Raw genomic sequence first — 24026 nt, 5'->3', positions numbered from 1 at the left:
TATACTTTTTCACAAGAGAATCCAGAAATGCGATTACTCAAAAATTTTACAATAACAGGCTCCGAATAGATGGCCATGATTTGTTTGTCTTTAAAGAGGTCCCGCTCCAGATGCTGCAAGCAAGGAGAAGTTATACCTTTTTAACCCAAGAACTTAGAAATCGTCAAATAAAGTATAAATGGGAAGCTCCAGTTGGAATCACAGTTACATTTGAAAATCAAAGATTTCGTATTAATTCTGTTTCGGAAGCTCGGGACTTTTATTATAAAACTCTGAAGGCGGGGCCTCTTGACTCACTCGGAAGCGCGGAAGGACAAGGTGAAGGAAAGATAAGCAGCAAGTCACTTGGTTACAAGAAGGAGGGAGTTGTTCTCCCCCTACTGGAGAGGCAGAAGAGCGGAAACTGAGGATTCAGTCATATTTGAAAAGGCAGAGGGTTGCCTTTTCTTTCCGGAAGGGCAGAAGAGTAAAGAATATAGACCCAGCGACGTCTTTAAAATACTTTCTAAGCTTTTGGACTGATTAAAACTTTAGGATTTCTGTTTGGTATGAAATGGTAAAGCTGTGTACTGATGAGGAATGGAAAGAAGCATTGCTTATTCTAGACAGATATTATACGGGACTTTTACAAGACTTATTTGAATTTCAATCCAAATTGCGCATGAAGTGTTTTCTGTGAGGAAAGTGGGGACTAAGATTTATTTGAATTGCGGTTTGGGATGAATGGAGTTGGGAAGAGTGGGGCAGAAAGGAAGGTGGAGCGGGATATTGATGAAGGGATCTTGGGATTGAACGAACTGGTATGGATTTTGGGCACACATTTTACGAATTTACATGTCTGAAGTATAACATAAAAAGCTCAGGATTTTAAAGTGAAGAGCGAGATCCTAATCTTATGCAATTTGGGCTTGGGAGGAATGGAGACGTGAAACGAAGGATAGGAAGATGAGTAGCGAAAGCATGAAGATAAATTGATTTTTGTATAAACTAATATTTGAATATAAGGTTAAGAAAGGCTATCTGGAGAGTCTACAGGAAGATGGGGGTAAATATCAAAGAAGTAAGGGACGAGGATAAAATATAAATGGAATGATTCACACTGTTTAAATTTTAAGAATGATGGGAGGCTGAGCATAATGCAAAAGATTTTTCAATTTTTTTTTATTATTTACTTTTTTGTTTTTTTGTTTTTCTTTTTCGGAGTGTTTTTTTTATTTTATTTTTATTATTATTGTTAATAAGATATTTTGAAGGTGAATGGTACTGAACTGTGCCGGGTGTGTGACCTGGGAAGTCGGAGGGGGTTAGGGAGGGGGGTTTATTGGGGGCGGGTGGGTGGGTGGAGATATAGTTTCAATATATAGAATAAGAAGAATACACTTGTATACTGTTGTTCCTTATCTTTTCTTTTTATTTTTCTCTTTTTTTTTTCTTATTGCTTTTTAATAGAGAAATGCACCATAGTGAGAAGTAGAGGAAAGGAAGAGGGAGAAGTAAGGAGGGAGGAAGAGGGGAATGTAAGGAGGATGAGAGGGGAAGGAGGGTGAGGAAGGCGAGAAAGGAAGATAGGAGGGGAAAGGGAAGTAGGAGGGGTGATCGCTGGAGGGAGAAAGGAAAGTTGGAGGGGGAGAAGAAGGGGTGTATGAAAGTGATAGGTTGGGTTTATGAGTTGTGTTTAGGTTGGGGTTTTTTTTTTCTTTTTTTTTTCTTACTATTATATTATTATTATTGTAAATATCCCGTATATAAGTGAATGTACAAAATTGAAAATGAAAATGAATAAAACATTTAGTCCAGCAAAAAAAAAAAAAAAAAAAAAAAGGTTGCAAAAACTGTTCACATGATCCTGGAACATTGTAACTGTCATAAATACATGCTAATTGCCAAACATGGGTATGTTGTAATGGTCAGAAGTGTGAAAATTGGTCATAAGTCACTTTTGTTCAATGCTATTGTAACTTTGAATGGTCACTTCAAAGGAGGGCAGGAGTTGCGCACACATGCGCACAGGGGGGTCACACACAGAGCATTATGGGTGTGGCCATGCCCACGTACGAACCCCCTGTGCTCCCCCCACTTTTGGCACGCGATGGGAAAAAGGTTAGCCATCCTGTCATAGAGGTAGGAAACGTTACAAAGCATTAAGTATGAATGCTGCTTCACTGGTGGAGTTCGCTGAAGAAATAATTACTTTCCAGGTTTGGGATGTCATTGTAAAAGCAATGCAACCATTCAAGAATTACTAATGTTAGCCATTTCCCCTTTGAAAGCTATCTTTTGTCAGTCCCAGAGAAGATTACATGTGGATGATATGCTATAGCAATAGCAATAGCAATAGCAGTAGACTTATATACCGCTTCATAGGCCTTTCAGGCCTCTCTAAGCGGTTTACAGAGAGTCAGCATATTGCCCCCAACAATCTGGGTCCTCATTTTACCCACCTCGGAAGGATGGAAGGCTGAGTCAACCCTGAGCCGGTGAGATTTGAACCGCTGACCTGCTGATCTAGCAGTAGCCTGCAGTGCTGCATTTAACCACTGCGCCACCTTGGCTCTTAATACTTGGCTATAAATACCGAAGTGTATATTTATTACCAGTGTCTGGAGAACTTTCTGTCCTGCCCTTTGTTTGACAGAGGAGAGAGAATAAAAACTGCTTTTTTATTGGAACTTTATGAGCAAGCAATGAATATCAGACTTTGACCTTCTGCATCTATCCATCCTGTTACCTTAGACTAGGAACTCTTGTCAGAATATAAGTCTCCGTTCCCAACAAACGTATTTATCCCCATCGTATTTATCTATTTATCTATTCTGCACATAAATCTAGAATACATGTGAATGCAGAGGAGGCACAAAGAGGCATTTCATACTTCTGGCATTTACCATATAATGGCAGGTGGATCAAAACAATGCAACAAAGGTTTAAAACTCTACTGAAATTAACTGTTTCTGCTGCACTTCCACTGCATGCATTTTTAACCTCGGGCAACTGCCAAGCTGCAATATCTTGTTTCTTCTTCTAGCAAGCAGTCAATTGTCAGCTGAGACAAGTGCCCATTAAATTTACATAGGTCCAAGTATAAGTTATGCTAAGGCAGAAGAAAACAGCACACAAGCTGGTTTGGAGATAACAAACAAGTAATTTGCCTCCCTCCTGACGTTATTACTTCCAAATAAATTAAATCTTGGTTCCATAGTTCAGAAGATTTTTAAAAAATTGGGGGCGGGGAGGTGGCCTTCATATTAATTGTGTATTTAATTTCCGTATCAAATATTTCTATCCATTCCGGTCTGGTCTTCTCATAATATCATTATGGTGACATTTACAAATAATGGTAGAAACTCTAATGTTATTGAATGGTTTTAGTAGCTACTAATGGCATAATTTGAAAATCATTTTCCATAACAGGGACAAGCACTACGTGTGTAATCTTTTCTGCAGCTGAACAAAACATTTGCAAAATCAGAAGGGAAATTTGTGTAAGAAACTTACACAGGTGGTGTTCACATAAGCAGATCTGACTGTGCATGGTAGATGGACGGAAGAACAGCTTTGAAATAATAAATAAACCACTGGTAACTCTTTGGAGAAAGAGCTAATGTATTTTATATCTAAAAAATTCTGTTCAATGTTTTTGGCGCGCCTTAACATGCCAAGCTACCTAAAATTTAAACTCACTAATGTCTAATATCCCCAGGGCTATGCAAAGCAACAAATCAGTATGAATGAAGCACCTCTCTCTGAATCACTAAAATAGCTGTACCTTTTGCAAACACCACAAAAAAAGAATAATCCGTGGATCACTCACATTTAAGGCAACTGTAAAAATTATATGAACATTTTGAGTGTTGTCTTATCCACAGGTGGTGCAGTTTTCACAGCATTTTGGGTGAAAGTTTTAGAGTCAGTTTATCTGTGGACGGGGCTTATCAGTAAATATATGCCATGAATTATTTGGTGCACATAGCAAAAACATCCATTTTGGAATGCTAACATTAACTATCAACTAGGAAGGAATATGAAAGGCCTCACCACTGTTGTTGTATAAGCTATACATTCTATTCTGTTTTTAATAGTCACATTTCATGTTCCACATTTTGCTTCATTGTAGGACACTATGTGTGTATGTATAAATTTTATTTATATAAGCAAAACTCTGGGGTAAAGAACATAGTGAAATAAACAAACAATACTCAATGGCTAGCTGAGTAAGATCAGAAGTGAATCTCCATCTGTATGTATGTTACATCATTTTAAAGACATGACTGACAGTAACAGTCTAGCAAAAAAGTTTGTATTTCTGGGTAGAAAACCTTAAACAAGTGATTCTTAAAATGGGTCGTCTGCGAAATATTTTTTTTACCCGGATATTGAAGGTATTTTGAAAAATTAATATCACCTCATGTTTTTCATTATGTTTTGTTAAAAGAAACAAAAAACAAATCTCACCCCAGTAAATTTTAATAGTAGATATTGGTCCTGGGAGCAAAACACTACTATAAACAATCATGTTTTGGCATGAGAATGTACTGCCCAAAGTTTATTCTGCATTTATTAACAACACCTTTGGAAAAATGTTCATAAATGTAGTAAAAGCGGCTTTCAGGGTTTTCTATAGTGTTTCTTAAAATTTTCAATACTTCTTATTCAGATCCATAAACTGTATCTCACTATTCACAGTTCAGTTCATGTCCTTCGTGGAGAATTATCAGTTATTTTTCTGGCATATGAATATTATATTCATCTGGTAGGGAGAAATTGTCGGCAGCAAGTAGGTATGATAAAATAAACACCTGAAATGTTATATTTGACAACGCCTTATATCAGGCTTAACTAACAAACTGGCTGTTAGCAAAACCAATTGTACCTACGTGCAAAGATAATGACTAGCATTTTCACAATAGTGTCCAGAATAGCAAGGGGCTTTTCCTGCAGCTCAATAAAATGCTCTCTTTCTGTCCTTCAGCTGTCAAAAAAAGGAAAAGATATATGGACTTTGCTGTTCTCATGTTCAGCACCAGATGCCTCTGCCTCAGGATGCTGCTGATAGGGATGCTCTAATTCAGTGATGGCGAACCTTTTTTGGCTTGTGTGCCATAAGGGGGGGAGCGCAGATGGGTCATGCGTGGGCGTGTCACACCCATAATGCAATACACAACCCTCCCCAGTGCGCATGCGCGCATGAGAGGCACTCCACCCATTTTTTTGCATGCTTTTTTCGCCCTCCCCAGGCTTCAGAGGCTTTATAGGAGCCCAGGGAGGGTGAAAACAGTGCCCCCTGCCCCCCTGAAGGCCCTCCAGAGGCTTCAGGGACCTTCAGGAGGCTTCCCTGAAGCCTCTGAAGGGCAAAAAAACAACCCTACAAGCAAACCAGAAGTCACTTCCGGTTTGCTCATAGGGTCGGTTTAAGCCATCCGAAGGCTTCAGGGACCTTCAGGTGGCTTCCCTGAAGCCCCCAAAGGCCTAAAAAAGACCCTATGGACTTCCAGTTTGCTCATACGGTCATTTTTAGTCCTCCGGAGGCTTCAGGGAAGCCTCCTGAAGGTCCCTGAAGACTCCGGAGGGCTTAAGCTGACCCTACGAGCAAACCGGAAGTCCATTCCCAAACTTCCGGTTTGCCCAGAGGGCCAGTTTTTTGCACTCCGGAGACTTCAGGGAATGCACTCCGATGGCCTTCAGAGCAGTGGTGAAATTCAGGTTTTTTTACTACTGGTTCTGTGGGTGTGACTTGGTGGGCGGGGCAGGGGAAAGATACTGCAAAATCCCCATTACCTCTCTACTCCTGGGGAAAGGATACTGAAAATCTCCATTCCCACCCCTTTCTGGGGCCAGCCAGAGGTGGCATTTGCCGGTTCTCCAAACTACTCAAAATTTCTGTTACCGGTTCTCCAGAACCTGTCAGAACTGGCTAAATTTCACCCATGCTTTGCCCAAAAGGAAAGTTGAAACTACTCTCTGAATACATCTGAACAGGAAATTTGCAGAAAGTAAGTGGTGTTCCTGTTGGGCAGAACTGGCAGGAAAAAGAAAAATCTTTTCTAGAATCGTCTAATATCTTGTTGCTTTCTATGAATCTATTTGAAAGACTCTCTCTCCTCCATTACATCTACCTGGCTCACCAGGTTGGGAAGGCGGGGTATGCTGCAGGTCCCATTTGTTAGGAATGTATATTTGGTGGGACCATGAAAATGGGCCTTCTTAGGGGTGGCCTCTTCCCCATGGAAAATCATTCCCCCAGAAGTACAACTTGGTCCCTACCTTGTTGCTTTTCCAAAAAGCTCTGAAGATGTGATTCAGTCAGTGGGCCTGGATACCACAATTAGAGGGAGCCAATTAAGTGGTTGGTGTGATTGCTTTGCTGCTGTCATAAGAAAAGGGGAGTTGTATGGTTTTTAAGTTGTATGTCATCCAGAGTCACCTGTGAGTTGGACAGCCACATAAATGGATTCAATAATAAATAAATGAAAATCATCTTTTGACTCAATGATGCATGTACTGTACATGTACACAAAGATTTAAGCGGCTTAAAAGCAGGGATGGGACAGTTGCAGGGGGGGACAAGCTCAGCCCTCCCATTTGAAGAAAACAAGAATGCATCAGAGAGGAATACACAGAGACTCAAGTGAGGGCGATATACCTGCAGCAACTTCCAATAACCAGTAAATGTTGGGCTATTCAGGCCTATTAAGGCCAGCTGACATTACTAGAAACACAATGGTTGTTGAAGCACATTAGATTTTATCCACAGAAAAGCAGCTGCAGAACATGCAACCATATGGGGCTTCCCCATTTGTTCCCACTACAATATGAACATCTCCTGGTAACCTCTTTGGGGGGGGGAGGAGAGGAGCGAATCTTCATGAGGTGTCTTTATAAGATAAAGATAAGATTAAAAACAACCTCATGAAGATACGCTCCTCTCCTCCCCTCCCCAAAAGGTTGCTATAGAAGGCTGAGGAGGAAGCCCCATATACTCGCATGTGCTGCAGCTGTTTTTCTGTGAGTAAAATCTCACCCCATGGAACTCAAAAATTACCCTTCTTGTTCCAGTGTTAAAACTATGTTTTCCCTTACAGCAAGTAGCAAGCGTTTGAGTGGCCTTCAGGAGTCCAATGCAACTGCTACATTAACTCCTTCAGGATGGGATTTTTATGTCATAGACAGATGCCAGTGGGAAAAGCCGATATACAGTACAAGCCAAATGAAATTAATTTCCTGCTCCAAGGTAGATTGCTTGGAAATACAGAACCTGGGTACCAGTCAGAGTGGGAAACAAGATGCTCTGAGATTCTTGGAAATAGGCCTCTCTCATGGACACAAAGTATTCACAGAAATAACAGGGACATGCGAATATTACAACCTAGCGCTGCCAAAATCTCAAACTACACAAGGGAAACAGTGCTGACAAGTGACCTAAAAATGACACACAGGAAGAAATTTAATCTGATGAAGGTCATCATGGATGAAAGAAAGAACAGTCAAACAGTGGTAAGGAGTATAGAAGAAAAACAACTGAACTCAACCAACTGAAAGATAGAGTTGATTACTGTGGATTGTTTTTTAATTCACTTTTACTTTCTTCTTGCTGTCAAGAGATGTAGTGTCAAAATTTATTCACATCTTCGGGACTAATGGATATGTATCATCCTGACTTCAGAAAGAATAAGTTAACTTATTGTTTATGTTCTTATTACTTAATTTAACTGGATTCAGAGAAGTATGAGCAACAATGAACAGTGGATTTTTAAAAATAACAATGGGCAATCTTTTTGCCAGAAGAGCCATACAGTTGGCAGTTTGGGTATCTGTAGTCATACACTAGAGTAGTATGTATGCAGACATTTATGAACATCTCTATTCGGGCCTTCCTTCGTTCCTTCGATTTAAAGCATTTCTTTGGCAACTGGAAATCATCATCCAGTTTCCACAAGCCAGCTGATCTTTAGGCACCATCAGTGTTCCCCCCCCCCCTTCATTTCTGGCAGTGTGAAATCAGTCATCTGGTTCCTATCTGCCATTGATCATGCTGATCAGATGGCTGGTGATAACACTGAGACTACTTTGCAATGATGGGCATGTGTGTGTGTGTGTGTGTGTGTGTGTGTGTCTGTGTGTGTGTGTTCATATATATACAGCAGGGGCGTCAAACTCAAGGCCGGGGACCAGATGCAGCCCACGGGGTGCTTAGATCTGGTCTGCGGGGCCACCCTGGAAACAGTGAAGGGTTGACCCTTGGTACTTCTGCCATCAAAAACGGAGCTCGGGAGGGCTGCATGCGATCCCCTGAGCTCCGTTTTTGCTGGCAGAGGGCTGCAGGAGGCCATCACAGTAAAAAATGGAGCTCGGAAGCTTGTTTTCACTGGCAAAGTGCTCAGGCCACCACCGGCGCTAACACAAGTTATGTTGAGCTGGCCACACCCATCCTGGCCACGCCCATCCTGGACCCCTGAGGTCAGACACAACCCTTATCCGGCCCTCAATGAAACCGAGTTTAACACCCCTGATATAGCATATGTATATGTACATGCAAATATGTGTATGGTTGTATATTTATTTTTCTTTTGAGAGCAGCCATCAAAATTCTATTTTTAATTTGTGCCAGTGAGTCCACAGAAAAAAGTGACAATAAAGGTTACCTTATTTCATCCCTGAATTACAAATATTCTCCTTTATTGATATGTGACTCTATTTAACTCGAATTGTTGTAAGGCAGAAAAATATCTATGCTTTCTCTAACTGTTGAATAAGAGCAATGACTGCATCTCTTAAAAATATCCCAAATATGTTTACTTGAGTATATAATGTATGATTTGTTCATTTTCTTCCCTTCCCAGTAAGTATTTATTCTGATGTCTTGAGATTAACCCTTATCACAAACATTGTACAAAATGGATGTTTTGACTGATGTCAATGGAAGAGAGCTCTCCTTCTTATAATCCCATCTGTACATATGAATCCAGCTTTGCATTTTCTTCTTCCCAACATGGATCAGATTTACTGTTTCCATCTGTAAAATGTCACGCACTTCTCTAACATAAAAGAAAAAGTGCATACATATTAATGCACTGGCAGTGACAATAATCCTTCCTATAGCACTAATTCTGAAAGGATTTGCAGACTAGCTCTTGGGACACAATTTTTTTAGAAATTTAAACTCTCTGGGTGAGATTGTAGAACATTTTAAAATTCAGAACATAAGGAATCAGATCATATATTTTTATCATTTGGAGACTATATATTCATTTAGTTTTTCAATTTACATGCATGAATTCAAGTTGAAAAGGTTTAGTAAAACACAAAACTGCAACGCAACCCAATAATGAATTTACTTGGGCCGTTCCGTTTACTAGATTGAGGATCCCCCCACCACACACACTATTTTAAACTCTTGTGTAATTTAAAATAGTTCTGTCCAAGATTATACAGTTTTCACTATTGGATATTTCTGTAAAAATGTCTATTAAAGTAGATAGGTTCTGCTCCATTTGAATGGGCTAAAAAAGAATCACAGCCTAAATTGTCTGGCTGCTATTTAGTGTATTAAAATGGTTATTTCCAAACTCAGTTACAGCAATCCTCAATTTACAACCATCCATTTAATGACCATTCAAAAGCATTGCAAATAGCGACTTTTGATCAAGTCACTAATTTTTAAGTTTTTGACACTTAAGAGCATTGCATCAACCCCATGATCACATGATCAAAATTCAGATGTTTGGCAACTGGCTCATATTTATGACTTTTGCCCTATCTAGGATCATATGATCACCTTTTGTGATATTCTGACAGATTAAGTCAATGGGAAAGCCAGATTCATTTACAACCATATTATTAACTTAACAACTGAACTTAACTGTGGCAAAGAGGTCATAAAAAAGGCAAAACTCAGTTAACAACTCTCTCATTTAGCAATTTTGGGCTCAACTGTAGATATATTTTGAGGACTAGCTGTATTTCTCTTTATTTCTCACTATGGTTTTACTATTTTATCATTTTAATATTTGTATGGACATTTTTTTCAAAATTTGGTCTAAGATCCTCAATAAGTAAACAAAAAAGAGTGTAAAGCAAATTAAACTAATACAAATTGAAGAGACACACATCTATAAGTGAGATTCTTTGATGCAGCACCCAAAGGGGCAAAACTTAAATGAAAGAAAAACGCCCTCCAAATCTAACCTGTTAGAGATAAACAGTTGCCTTGGTCTTGAATTGTATATAGAGACATAAATAATAGGTGCTTATTTCATAAATGGCAACTGGATCCAAACTGCAGAAAACATGGAGGAGATTCATGGTTTTCAGAGAGACTCTGCCTTAATGAATTTACCAACAAATTAGAACTAGGATTTCTAATGCTATACTTTAGTTCTAATCCTTGTATTAATATACTTTCCTCTGTATAATTCTAGCTTTCTTTATTGTGAAAGGCTTGAGATGAACTTAAACAAGAGGCTGCTTAAAATGATGTACACAATTAATGATGCATGAACAAGACATTTAAAGAAAGTAGATGCTTTGCTAGGCAGATAAAATATTTTGTCGGAAGCTCAAAAACAAGGCAATTCCTGAATAGGCTTCTCTCAGATGATAACTTCATCACCCTGTTCTCCTATTAGCATTCTGTAAAACATTTATATTCTTTCTGGATATATTTTTTCCACTACATTAAATGGGTCTTCATGTTTGTAATATTGTTGGCATATTCCTGCCTACAATACTCCTTTGGGCAATTTTCTTTTTGGCCTCAATGACTTTTTCATTATTATATTATAATAGCCACATTATTTTCAAATCTAATATACATAATCTGATATACTGTAAGGATACATTATTGTATTAACTAGTTTTTGCTTAGATTAAATATTGGGACTCGCATGAGAAGGGTCTAGCAGGCCAACAGAGATGATCAATGGGATGATTGGATTGCAGTTTACTCTACATTAGGGGTATCAAACTCAAGGCCCACAAAGTGCTTAGATCTGATATGTGAGGCAGCCCTGGCAACAGTGAAGAACTAGTCCACGGTGCCTCTGCCAGTGAAAATGGAGTTGGGGGGGGGGCACATGTAGCAGGAGGCCGTCAGAGCTAAAAACGGATGTCGAGCTGGCTGTGCCCACCCTGGCCACACACCCTAGCCTGGATATTCTCAAAGCCTGATTGGTCCAAAGACTGAGGGAATTTTTTTTTGATATCCTCCTTTTCCTGTTGGCTCCCAGTTTCCTCGAGGTCGTATGACAACACACATGCTGAAAAACAAACAAACAAGAGAGACCACCTGACTTCCCCTCACCCTTCCTGACAATCTATATTAACGATTAAACTGGGGAGGGATGCTGCCCCTCCCTCTATTCTACTGAAAAGCAACGTTCAGGAAAGGACCAACATTCTTTTTCCAGTAGAACTGAGGGAGGGACTACCCCTGGGGACCGCCGCTTCTACAACAAGGAGCAGGCCTTCTCCCAGGCACTACAGGTGCCCACAGTTAACGACCCAGTAGCCTCCCTAGCCAACTCCTCCACAGTGGTATCAGGGGATGTGGCCAATAAGTTGAAGTCGGAGGACAACCTTCCCCACAGCCATCCTGAGGTCATACACAACCCTGATGTGGCCCTCAATGAAATCACATTTGACACCCCTGCTGTACACTATTCAAAACTGTTTCTGGGTCCTTCCTGTTTGATCCCAACAGGAAGTCATCTGTATAGCATCATCATTCATGGGTGTACAGGAAATAAGAGACCCTTGTCATTCTTCTCTGTCTGAAACTTCTCTGTCTACTTTTTTTTCTCCATTCCTTTAGGTACTGATTTAGAGTAGGAAAGAAGAGCATGAATTCCCTGCAACCATCCTACAACTTTCAAACTGCCAAACTTGTCTATGTTGGAAAAAAATTATATAGCAAATTTGAATTCTGAAAATGTTTTGACTGAATAGTGACATTCAAAAACTTTCTCCAAATATCAAGAAGTGGGCTGAGGATTTAACATCTGTGCCTGCAATTCAGCTACACATATTGTCACAAATATTTCCAGTATAATCCAAAGAACTCAAAATTCAAATCTTTGAATTCATAGAATTCAAAACAGAAATTTTCTAACCTAGCACACACAGAAGTTTTTAGTTTTCTTTTAGAAAAATAACTCCCACAAAATGTGGTTTTAGTATAAATTACCAGTACAACATTCATTCCTCTTGTTCCTACTAGTAATGTATTATAATCAATTTCAGTGTTGCTTGAGACGGGTAAACAAGAGAAAATCTGAAAGGGAAATTGCTTATCTCAAAGCATTCATGTTCTTCCAGAAATTATTTGCTTGCTCTTTAAGAACTAGCTCTTAAACAAATTCCCTACTTAATTGTATTTCTTGAAATCCTTCTTTAAATACTCTATATGGATGTATATAAAATTAAAGGACGATTTACAAGGATTAACCCAGAAAACATACAAATTCTTCAAATAGCAATTAGAAATGCCATTTAAGCAGTATAAAGTAGTTTATACAGCAGTGTAAACTCACTTCTTATAATAGAGGCCTAAATCCAGCAATATAAACCATCTGTGAGGTACAGTCTGATGGATAAAGCGTGAGCTGTCCAAGGAACTGCTCTTTGTCTTCACAGAAGCAAATGTGTTTTCCTAAAACCATCACTGCCATCACCACAAAAACAGAAAAAAATAACTGATGTTGCCACCATTCTTTTTTGCCACATGTCATGAGCTAGGCTTAATCTAATCAGAGTTTTATTCTGATTGAAATGAGAGGGTCCTTGGTGCTCTCTGAGCTTGGTTGTTTTCTTGTAGATGTTTCATTACCCAAACTAGGCAATCATCAGTGCTGGTAGGGAACAAAATGAGAGCAAATCCTACTCAATAATAGCACTGATGATATTATTTAGTTTGGGTAATGAAATGTCTAAAATAATCAAATTCAGGGAGCAGCGAGAAGTGTTGTCCATATCTCTCTTCTTTCTCTAAAGCTTATATACTTTTGGACAGATCTTTGGAGGAGCTCTTTTTGAGTATTCGGAGTGGTTGGGGATATTTTCCCCAATCCAACAAAAGTAGGACATTATTAAGAATGAGACATCATTGAATTCCAACTAATAACAGGAAGAATATCAACACTGAAAGGTTTGCCATGGCTGTAGGCTATGCGTGACTTCGTATGAGACATCCTACTGCTAATAATTGGAGAACTCTTTAAAAATATAGGACTATGGTCCTTTTGCAATGTATATAATAAAAAATTACAATAAGCAAAAAATTTAGGGGATGTTTGGTATAGTGGAAAGCAGGAGATCTACCCCTCCCTTGAGCCCCAGAACATAGTTAAGTGACTTTGGGACAGTCACTCTTTTGCAGTCCAACCAGTGGTGGGATGGCATGGGTGTACCGGTGCCTGGTGGGAGCACCAGGTACCATTCAGGTACAGTGCTCTGGAGGGCCCACGCAGGGCCCGCCCGCCCTCTTTACCTGTATTTGAGTCGATTGGAGCTTTCACTCACAGAGCATATGGCGCCTGCGCGATGCTCCGCTGAGCAGCTGGAGTGTCATGGGCGGTAAGTACACATGCACACGCTGCGCGCTTGCTGCACGTGTGCACGTGATGCACGCCCCGCCACCTTGCAGCATACCGGTTGCAACGAGATCCGGAACCCACCACTGAGTCCAACCTACCACACAGGATTGTTATCATGAGGAAAAAAGGAGGCATGCACATTAGATTTGTTGCTTTGAACTGTACTAATTTTTTTTTTTAATAAGGCTCCTGGATTGGGGCTGAAGGGCAAAAGTGGAAGCAGTATGCTTCATCCCATATTTGGGTAGACCAGGTTTCCCTGATTTAAAAAAACAACAACACTTTGAGCTGTATAAAATAAACGTGGGCTATATCCATCCATCCTTCCATTCATATTTCATGTTTCTGACTGGATCAACACAGGAATAAGGAAGTCCCTCCACAACTAACAAATACTCAGATAAAAAGTACAAATTCCACAAAGGAGTATCTGGCGGAGATACGTGTATTGATTTGTTTTTCTTTGCTTAATTTCTATTTTTAAACAGAGAGCAAGAGGAGATGCCTGCTATAAAACTACAGGTAGTCCTCGATTTATGCCTAGAATTGAAGCCAAAATTTCTGCTGCTAAGTGAGACATTTGTTAAATGAATTTTGCCCGTTTTGCGATCTTTCTTACTACGGTTGTTAAGTGAAACATTGCTGATAAGTTAGTAACCCGGTTGACTTTGCAAAAGGGGATCACATGACTTTGTGACACAGCAATGGTTATAAATATGAGCCATTCTCCAAGCATCTGAATTTTGATCACATGATCATGAGGATGCTGCAAAGGCTGTAACTTTCAATGGTCACTAAATGAACTGTTTTAAGTTGAGGACTACCTGCATTGCTGGAAGAGGAAGCCGGCAAACCAACTACCACAAAGATACTGCCAGAACATAATAGCAAAATTACTGGCACCGCAGATAATGCTATAAATAACGTTCTAAAATGTACAATCCTACCATCTGGATCTTTTTAAAATGGCAGCTGTGGTGCCATTGGACTTGGTCCTAAATAAAATAGCAGAATGTAGAAAAACCATACTGTTCTTAGGTCTCATTATAAAACAACATATGTTAAATCAGCAATATGTTTCTGTTGCAGGGCCTGCCTTCTGGAATGAGTTTCATGAAAAATTTGCACAGCCCCTCCCAACTTGTATAGGGTAGATTTTAGAGGTGTTTGATATATATATACATACATACATACACATACATACATACATACATACACACACATATATCATACAGTATATGTTCTATATGTGGTGATGTGCTCTGGATTGCTGATTTGTTATTTTCATTATCGTATACTTTATTTACATTACATTACTGTATTTATATTCTGTTTTTATATTGAGCTGCCCACAGTTGCTCTGTCACTGAATTGAAGAAATAAAGAAGTATATGTAACAGAAATAAGCTGAAATTCAACTATATACATTCAATATCCATTTTACATGACAGACTGTAAGGGCCATGTCCTGATGACAGAACTGGTGACTTAATTACTTCCCTTTTTTTTGCTACTCTGGAACTTTTCCTCTGCAACAAAGACAAACCAATGTCTCTTTGCAATTCATTTGTTCATATATGCTTATACAATGGACAAAAATCAAATATTTAATAAAAAGTACTGAAATTTCTATTGTTAATGTTTCCATTTTTAAAATACCATCAACAGATTCTAGGAGAAAACCATTCAAAGGGTGTATAGTTCTTAGACATGGATAAACTTACCTACACTAGTTGGAAATATGTCCTCATTGTTGATCTGCACCTCAATCCAGTCCATCAAAAGATTCATATACTGGGGTGCTGGTAATGCTGTAGGTTTCTTGTACTTTAGATCATCCTGCCACCGGTATTCATACTTAGGCCCACCTGACATCATAGGGCAGGTTCTCTCTGTGCAAAACTCACAGATAGTTCCATAAATCAGATTGATCCTATTGAAAAAGTCAACTACATGAACAGCAACCCAATCGTTTAGATCTTCTCCGGTGGGCAGCTGCACAGCTGCCTTCAGGTCCACTCCAGAATTGAGTGAGGCTTGTGCTCGTTTGTGAAGCTCAAACCTCTGGGTCCCAGGTTCAAATTTTCGTTTGGGACGGAACGTCTTGTCCTTATTAAAAACTTGCTTGAGTGCAATGGACATGTCTTCCAACTGCCAACAACAGCAAGGCACTACAATAATGGTATTCTTATATATGTATATATAAATATATATATTTTCAAAGGAAAAAAAAGATTTCTCCAACAGAAATCCTTAGTCCACTAGGTGTCCTGGCTTGACGTTTTCTTAGATAATGTCATATTCCTAAAAATTCAAAGAGAAAAAAAAAATAACAACTATGGGTCAGTGCTAAAAATGACTCCTGACAATTCATTACAATTTGCTTTATTTGAAGGCCAAAGTAGTTAAAGTGCTATTACTTAACTCATGATTGTAAAGTTCTAAACAAGTCACAATTTTATTTATCAATAAAGTTGCTTTGCATGTGTCAAAATGTACCATTTTATAGGGATTTATATTGTTAAGCAATAACACCATTTATTGCTAAGTTGGTAAGAAAATGGCTCCTATGTTTAATTTTCCCCATTAGAAACACACATTCACACTGATGCAAATATAAGCACTTTGAAAATTTCGCAAGAGACACATTTTTAATTCATTCCATCTTCAGTTAGTAGAGTAGTTAAAACATTCAACATTCAGTTACTACTAATCTTAATTTTTGAAAGAAAAGTTGGAGAGTTTAAAAAGGAACATGGCAAAATGCCTGAGGAAACAGACTCCCGTCCTTAGTGGTTTCACACTGAAGCATGAAAAGAAAGTTGAAAAAAAGAAGAGTCAGCGTTATCTATTTCAGCCCCATCTGCTCCTCCAATAGTTCTTAAAAAGTGACAAACTCTTTGCTGCTCTCTTCGAAGGTTCTATCTATGGTTAGAGGTAGTCCTTGACTTACAAACATTCGTTCGAAGTTACATGGGCCCTGAAAAAAGTGACTTAGGACCATTTTTCAAACTTTCAGTCATTGAAGCATCCCCATGGCCACGTGATCAAAATTCGGGCGCTTGGCAACTGGCATGTATTTGTGACAGTTGCACTGTCCCAGGGTCATATGATCACCATTTGTAACCTTCCCAGTCGGCATCAGACAAGCGAAGTTAATGAAGTAAGTCAGATTCGTTCAATGACTACATGATTCATTTAAGAAATGCAATGATTTACTTAAGTGCAACAAAAAAGGCTGTAAAATTGGGCAACACTCACTTAACAACTGTTAAGCGCAACAAAAATTTTGGGCACAATTGTGGTTGTAAGCCAAGGAATACCTGCATCATTTTTTGTTGGTTTAAACTTCCTCAATTCATTTTGGAATTGGATAGCCTAAAACTTTAATAAGAGATCCATCCAAATCAACTGAAGTGAGCCTGGCTGAAGCCAACTTGTCTGGCCTCAAAGTTGCCACAAACTTTGGAAGGGGGAATGGAGGGGGGGAAAGTAAATAGACTGGCTACCAGTCAAAACAAAAAGTTTTCTGATGGGAAACAAGGTCATCCCAACAGAAGTGAAGGGGGAGAGGAATGACCAAGCAGCCTCCCAGCTACTTTCATTGAACAGTGTGATTGGTGACCATCTGGAGAGGGAAATATTTTGCTCTTATAATTAGGGGAAAACCGCAGGAGACTAAAAGAGCTGGTTTTCACTAGCTGTGCCAATATGATGTATCCAAAAACATATTCTTTGAGGAATCTAACTGCCTCCGAGTTCTGCTTTTAGCGGATGCATTACTCGGAACGTTGACATATGCTTTATTGAAACATTTTTTTAAAGGGCGGAAGAAAGGTCCTTAAAAGGAGGAAGAACAGTTTTTCACTTCAATAGTTTCCAATCATGTTTTGAAACTTTGGGTATTCCCCTGCTGGAGAACAGCGTAAGTGGGGGAAGATAAAATACCCAGCAATCTTTGAACTGTAGCACGGAAACACTTCTATATGAAGATTGAGAAACAAGTGGTAATGCAAGAAAATACTCTGACCTCATCACATTCTTGGTAGTTCACTTATTATGTCTTAGTAATTTCATTTGTGGCACTTAATTATTATTTATCAAATTATGCCTGATCTGTGGTTTGGTTTTAGAAAGGACACCAAGATAATTGTGTGTGTGTAGCTATTGTTTTATATTGTCATTATGTATAACTTATATTTGGTTTATTGAAATATTATGTTAATTGTGGTTTTAATCAATTGGTTGTTTACTTTACATGGCATTCCTTATTGTATTCTCTTGGAAAGAGAAAGACAGTCGGAAACAGGACAGTTTAACAATAACAGCAACTACATTTTTAATGCATAATATTCTGGAGACATTGTTCTGACCTTTTGGCTTGTCTCTTAGGATATATAAATAATCTGACTCATCGAAATTTATAGTTCACCAACCACAAGGAATATAATTGAAGACAGAGCTGTGAAAATAGATGTCAATTAGTAAATGAGAAACAGTATGTTTTTCCATTCCCTTTCCATTTAAGGAAACTAAATGAAAATTATGCACATACTCACACATGCACAAATCATGCGACTTTCATGGGATTCTGAGATCATTCCAAGCGTCTTTCTAATATGATAGTATTATTTTTTTTAAAGAGACAATTTTGTTTTGTAAATATCACTATTTTTTCTTCCTCTTTTCTCTGCATAAACTGAGATCCTGCCATTTTCTATACATTTTCCCTTATAATTTATAGTATTTAATAAGAAATTGATGCTATTGCAACCCCAATTCTAGATGTTCTGCAATCAACTAGATCTATACACTTTAGCTCACATATACTGACTTCCTCTGGGGCTGTATTAGTACACAAAGTGCCTTGTATATATTTAGCATTAGAAAAGATATAGTACCGTATTTTCACGACCAAAAGCCGCACCGGATTATAAGCCGCAGTATCAATTAATGTTAATTTTTCAAACTTTTTCCACATATAAAGCGCACCGGGTTATAAGCCGCACGTTTCCCGACGCTTCTGGACATCTGTTGCAGTGGCGAGGAGCGGAGAAGAGCGTGAAGGTTCTTGGCACTCCAGGAAGCCGCGAAAGCAGCTGGGAGAGGCGCACGGCTTGGTTTCTCCTCCCTGGATGTCGCAGCAGCAGTCCCAAACTCACCGATCTCATGCGAAAAAACACTGAGATCGGTGAGTTTGGGGCTGCTGCTGCGACATCCAGGGAGGAGAAACCAAACCGCGCGCCTCTCCCAGCTGCTTTCGCGGCTTCCTGGAGCGCCAAGAACCTTCGCGCTCTTCTCCGCTCCTCGCGACTGCAGTAGATGTCCAGAAGCGGCTTTTGGGGCTAATGGGGATTGGATTTCCAGCTCGATAGCCCCTGCCGCTTCTGGACGTCTATTGCAGTTGTGAGGAGCCGAGGAGAGTGTGGAGAAGAGCGCGAAGGTTCTTGGCGCTCCAGGAAGCCGCTAAAGCAGCTGGGAGAGGTGCGCGGTTTGGTTTCTCCTCCCTGGATGTCGCAGCAGCAGCCCCAAACTCACCGATCTCATGCGAAAAACACTGAGATCGGTGAGTTTGGGGCTGCTGCTGCGACATCCAGGGAGGAGAAACCAAACCGCGCGCCTCTCCTAGCTGCTTTCGCGGCTTCCTGGAGCGCCAAGAACCTTCGCGCTCTTCTCCACACTCTCCTTGGCTCCTCACAACTGCAATAGATGTCCAGAAGCGGCAGGGGCTATCGAGCTGGAAATCCAATCCCCATTAGCCCCAAAAGCCACTTCTGGACATCTATCGCGAGGAGCGGAGAAGAGCGCGAAGGTTCTTGGCGCTCCAGGAAGCCGCGAAAGCAGCTGGGAGATCTTTTTCCACATATAAAGCGCACCGGGTTATAAGCCGCACTGCCGGTTTTGGATCAGATTTTAGGATTTTCAGTGCGGCTTATAGTCGTGAAAATACGGTATGTATTAACACAGCTAAACAGAAAATATATACCGGCAATTAAGTAATACATTTTATTGATTTTGATTCTCACCTCAAGTTGTTGTCATGTTTCTCACCTCCAATTAATCATAATATCACTATTAAGGAAGAGAGCAGAAAAATGCCAACAACACATCGTAGCAAAATTTGAGAATCTGTCTTAGGTTCAGGAAAATGAGTTACTTATTAGTTCAAAAGTCCAATGCAATTGAAGCTCACTGGTGTGTTCAGTCTTATGGAGACTAAAAGGACTTGAATGCAAAATTGATCATTAGATCCCTAATAGAATGTTCAATTCATGTAAAAAGAGATGTTGATGTAAAAAAAATCAATTGAGAGAGGATGTAGGTAGATCTCTTTTTTACCACTGTTAGAATACTGGCCATCAAATGTTGATCATCTATAGCAGTGGTTCCCAAACTTTTTCAGTCCACCGCCCCCTTGGTGCTACAAACTGATCCTCAGTGTCCCCCACCCAGTGGTGGAATTCAATTTTTTTTACTACCGGTTCTGTGTGCGTGGCTTGGTGGGTGTGGCTGGGGAGGGTCATATGACTGGGTGGTTTGCATGACGCAAGGAAGGTAGTAACAGTAAAATTCAAAACTGTAACAATTAATTGCACATTTATTCAAAATCCAATTTAAAACCCTTTTTAGTTAATGTTAATTCAACAAAATTGTTGAACATGATCTGGTTTTTCTTTGAAGATGTTTTGCTTCTCATTCAAGAAATGTCTTCAAAGAAAAACCAGAAAGTCCAGTTGCCTCTTGAAAAAGCACCTTTGGGATTCTGAAGTATGATGAGATGACCAATTAAATAAAGTTTCGTTTTACAAAGTCATTGTGGGCACATTGTTTGCATTGGTGTAATTAAGAAAGCACCAACATTTGCTTGAATTATTTGATGAGATTATTGCATGGTACCTAGGGATTTCCAATATGGAATGTGAGAATGGGAACATTTTAACAGATCTATATGTTCTTCGGTTATAATTTTCACTAAGGAACCATGGGGATGGAAAGGGATATATAGACAATGGAGTCCAATCCCCTTCCTCAACAGATTGGAAGCAAAGAATAACTCTAGCAAAATGTAGCCTTTTGCCTCTTTGGGGAATCATTTTCTTTTTTTAATTATTATTATATATTTTTTTATTTTTCCCAATACAACTCATGCAAAAGGGTCATCCACACATAAATTACATTTTCCACACTTTTAACTTACATATTTGTGATTCCTTATAACTTCTTTAAGCTAAATATTTTAGTACAAATCAATGCATTGACATATATATCACTAATGCAGTTTCCTATCTCTTCCATTGACATAATTAACACCTTTTCATCAGTAAAGTTCAGTTCTCTCTCTCACCTCTCTTCCTCCCTCTCTTCCCCTTCTCTCTCCCTCTTTCTCCTTTCCTCTCTTCCTTTTCCTTCCTCCTTCCCCCTATCTCTCCCTCCTTCCCACTCTCCTTTCTTACTCTCCTCTCTCCATCTTTCTCCCTCACTTTCTTTCTCCCTCCTCCCCTCTCTCACTTCTTTCCTCTTTCCCTCTCACTTCCTTCCTCTTTTTCTTCCTCTCTCTTATTTCCTCCCTTCCTCTCTCCTTCTCTTTCTCTCCCTCCCTCTCTGCCTTCCTCCCTCTCTCCTCCTCTCCTTGTGAAAAAAGAAATAGCTTGGCAAAAAAGAAAAACTTTTCCCTTCCTCCTGCTGCTCTGTTGCCCCCCTCCCCGGCCCTGGATTTTAAACTGAATGCTAGGCTCAGTTCTGCAAGAGGGAGAATAGATACCTTGGTTGGGGGTGGGGGAGGTAGCTAGAATAGAAGCAAAGGAAGATTAACCGGGCAGAGATCTGCTGGGCTTGATAAGCAAGGGAATCAGGCTGGAAGTGCTCAGCTGACTGGCAGCCAACAGAGCCCCAGGCAAAATTGCACCCTGCGAGGGGACCACCTCCAGTGCTCCTCTGCCACCCCCCTTGCCTCTTAGTGCCCCCCTTCTGCCCCCCTTGCTTCTTAGCGCCCCCCTAAGTCATCCCACGGCCCCACAGGGGGCGGTACCGCCCACTTTGGGAACCATTGATCTAGAGTTCTGACACAAAGATTCCTTGATGTTGCTTTAGACCAGAGGTGGGGAACAATGATCCCCTTTGTGAATTGTGGACTTCAATTCCCTGAAAATTCTGGTAATTGAAGTCCAAAAGTCATAAAAGAGCCATTGTTTCTCCTCCCCCTCCCCCGCTTTAGACAGATGTTGCAATCCCAAAGCAGAATAATAACACCAAAATTGCCTATGATTAAATGGCTTTAAGCTAGTACTTTCACTCTCTTTCAGCCCAATATACTTCACAGGATTGTTGTGAGCAGAAAGGGGTATTAGGTATGTTTGCTTTCTTGAGTTACTTATCAAGTAATAAAGATGGAATAAAAATCTAATAAATAAAAGTGAATAAATAGGCTACAAAATGATAAATAGGCTACAAAATGAAGGAATGGGACAATGGATGAATCCCAATACTTTCACTACTCTTTCTTCCATTTTTATTTTAACTATGGATTTCCAAAGATAAAAATAATGTGGCTAGAAACTCTGATAATATCTTATATGTACCAAAAAAAAGAAAGAAAGAAATGAAATCATGTGGCTTTTATTATGATACTGTATGCATGCAGATAGAGCTTTTTACATATTTTTCATGCAGTCATATGAACATTAACCAAATAAAAACATCTGCTAGGGAAGGAAAAGACACTAACATTATCTCATCCTCCCAAAAAAGGGAGGAAAGCATACCCATTGTGCACTTCTGACTGTTACAATTATTTAGAGTTCTACAGACACTGCTATATTAGCACTTGACCTTTCTTTCATGCTTATTAACAATTAGACAACCTCCCTTGTGTCTGGATTGAATACTCTAAAGCCACAAGTGTCACAATTACACGAGACTGTGGGAACTGTGAAACAATGTGTGTCATTATTTCAAAAAGTGCTTGTACAAGCTGGCACTGCCTTCCACCAACAGGAAAAAACCAACTATTTTGACAACACGTGTTGTTTGTGGAACTGTATATGCAATCTAGGTGAAATAGTAATATATATTGCAAGTCCATATATGATATGACATATTGTAAATAAATAAAATAAATAGGAAGAAAGGTGCTCAGAATTTATTAAATGTAATATAAATGCTCATAATGTAAAGTTTAGGAAAAAGACTTGAGTTCCAAGGGAAAAATAATCCAATATAAGTATGCTCACTCCTAGCAAATACTGATCACACCTATAATTTTTTTCTTTGCCAATATTTGTCTTAATTCCTATAAAGGGATTAACAAATGAGAAATTCAATAACTGATTGGCAATTCATTTTAAATTCAAGTTCAAGAAAAAGAATGGGATTCATTAAAAAGTAGTTTCCTGCTTTCTAAAATGTGTAGTCCATGCTCAATAAAATTAAAGTGAAATATGAGAAGCTGGAGTAAATATAATGATTTCCTGTGTATCTGTTTTCATATGTTGTAATATGCTCCAATGAATCATTGATTGTGATGAAAGACTGGATAATTTCTGATAGAAATGTGAACAGGCAAATTCGGGCATCTCACATATGGAGCCCTTTATCTACACTTTCCCAATAGAAAGCAGCTGCTGCAGAGATAAGAAAACACAAGAAATATTTAAATGATTTTTCAAATCAAAGTCAACATTAAACACAGTACCTGAAATGTTTTGACCAGAATGTCAGATAAAACATACCATCATATACCTGTAATATCTGGAATTAACCCAAAAAGGTCATTCTGCAGGTATTTCAGCGGATATGTAATTGTGTATATATCAGCTTCCCTGTCCAGCTTCCCTGGAATTGTAAATTGTTTATCTTAATGTTTAGGTATTTTTATTATAAGGAAGCAGTTTTCATTTATTCTTTTAAAATATATGTTTTTGCTTTCAATTTATTGTTTCTATAGTTACACATTTTTCTTTTTTTAATATTGTGACAGAGTTGAGAGCTGCAGAAGTATGATAAGCAAATAAAGTGTGTCAAAAATATACATTCATCCCACACATTTGAATTCCAGTCACAGCTAAACCAACAAACTCATTTTTGGGTCGTTTTACTAACATTGGAGCTAATGTTCTCAAAATTAAGCCTACCATGAAGACATTATTTATTTATTAAACTTATATGCCGTTCATCTTCCAAAGATGACTTATAAGTGGCTTACAATCCTTCAATAAAAGTGCCATATAAAACATTAGAAATCTTAATTTAAACCCACTTGCTTTAGATAGCACTTCTGGAGATCAAGGAAAGTAAACAGCATTGATATCTGAAATCGCAGATTCAGAATTATTCACCCATGTGTTCTTGTCAAGAAATATAATTTTTTATTCTGCTTTTTGATGTTTGAATCTCTTAATCTCATCACCAACAATCTCTAAACATATCTGAAGATGCTATAAA

At 39.0% G+C, this 24026-nt stretch overlaps 1 protein-coding gene across 2 annotated transcripts in view; it reads right to left on the bottom strand.

The window, feature by feature from the left end:
• MOB3B (MOB kinase activator 3B) overlaps positions 1-24026 on the bottom strand; it is a 91450-nt gene that overhangs the window by 32801 nt on the left and 34623 nt on the right. The window contains exons 2-3 of one of the 2 annotated variants that reach the window (XM_032213463.1): positions 17960-18048; positions 15311-15890 (exon numbers count right to left, since the gene is read on the bottom strand). In XM_032213463.1, coding sequence (XP_032069354.1) covers positions 15311-15728 — 418 coding nt within the window. In that variant the 5' untranslated portion in view covers positions 15729-15890; positions 17960-18048. The remainder of the gene's footprint in view (positions 1-15310; positions 15891-17959; positions 18049-24026) is intronic. The other variant, XM_032213462.1, reaches the window with a different exon arrangement.

This window comes from Thamnophis elegans, chromosome 3 (genome assembly GCF_009769535.1).
Source record: "Thamnophis elegans isolate rThaEle1 chromosome 3, rThaEle1.pri, whole genome shotgun sequence".
NCBI classification, from domain to species: domain Eukaryota; kingdom Metazoa; phylum Chordata; class Lepidosauria; order Squamata; family Colubridae; genus Thamnophis; species Thamnophis elegans.
The sequence above is the reverse complement of the archived record's forward strand: the minus strand, read 5'-3'. Positions and strand labels throughout refer to the sequence as shown.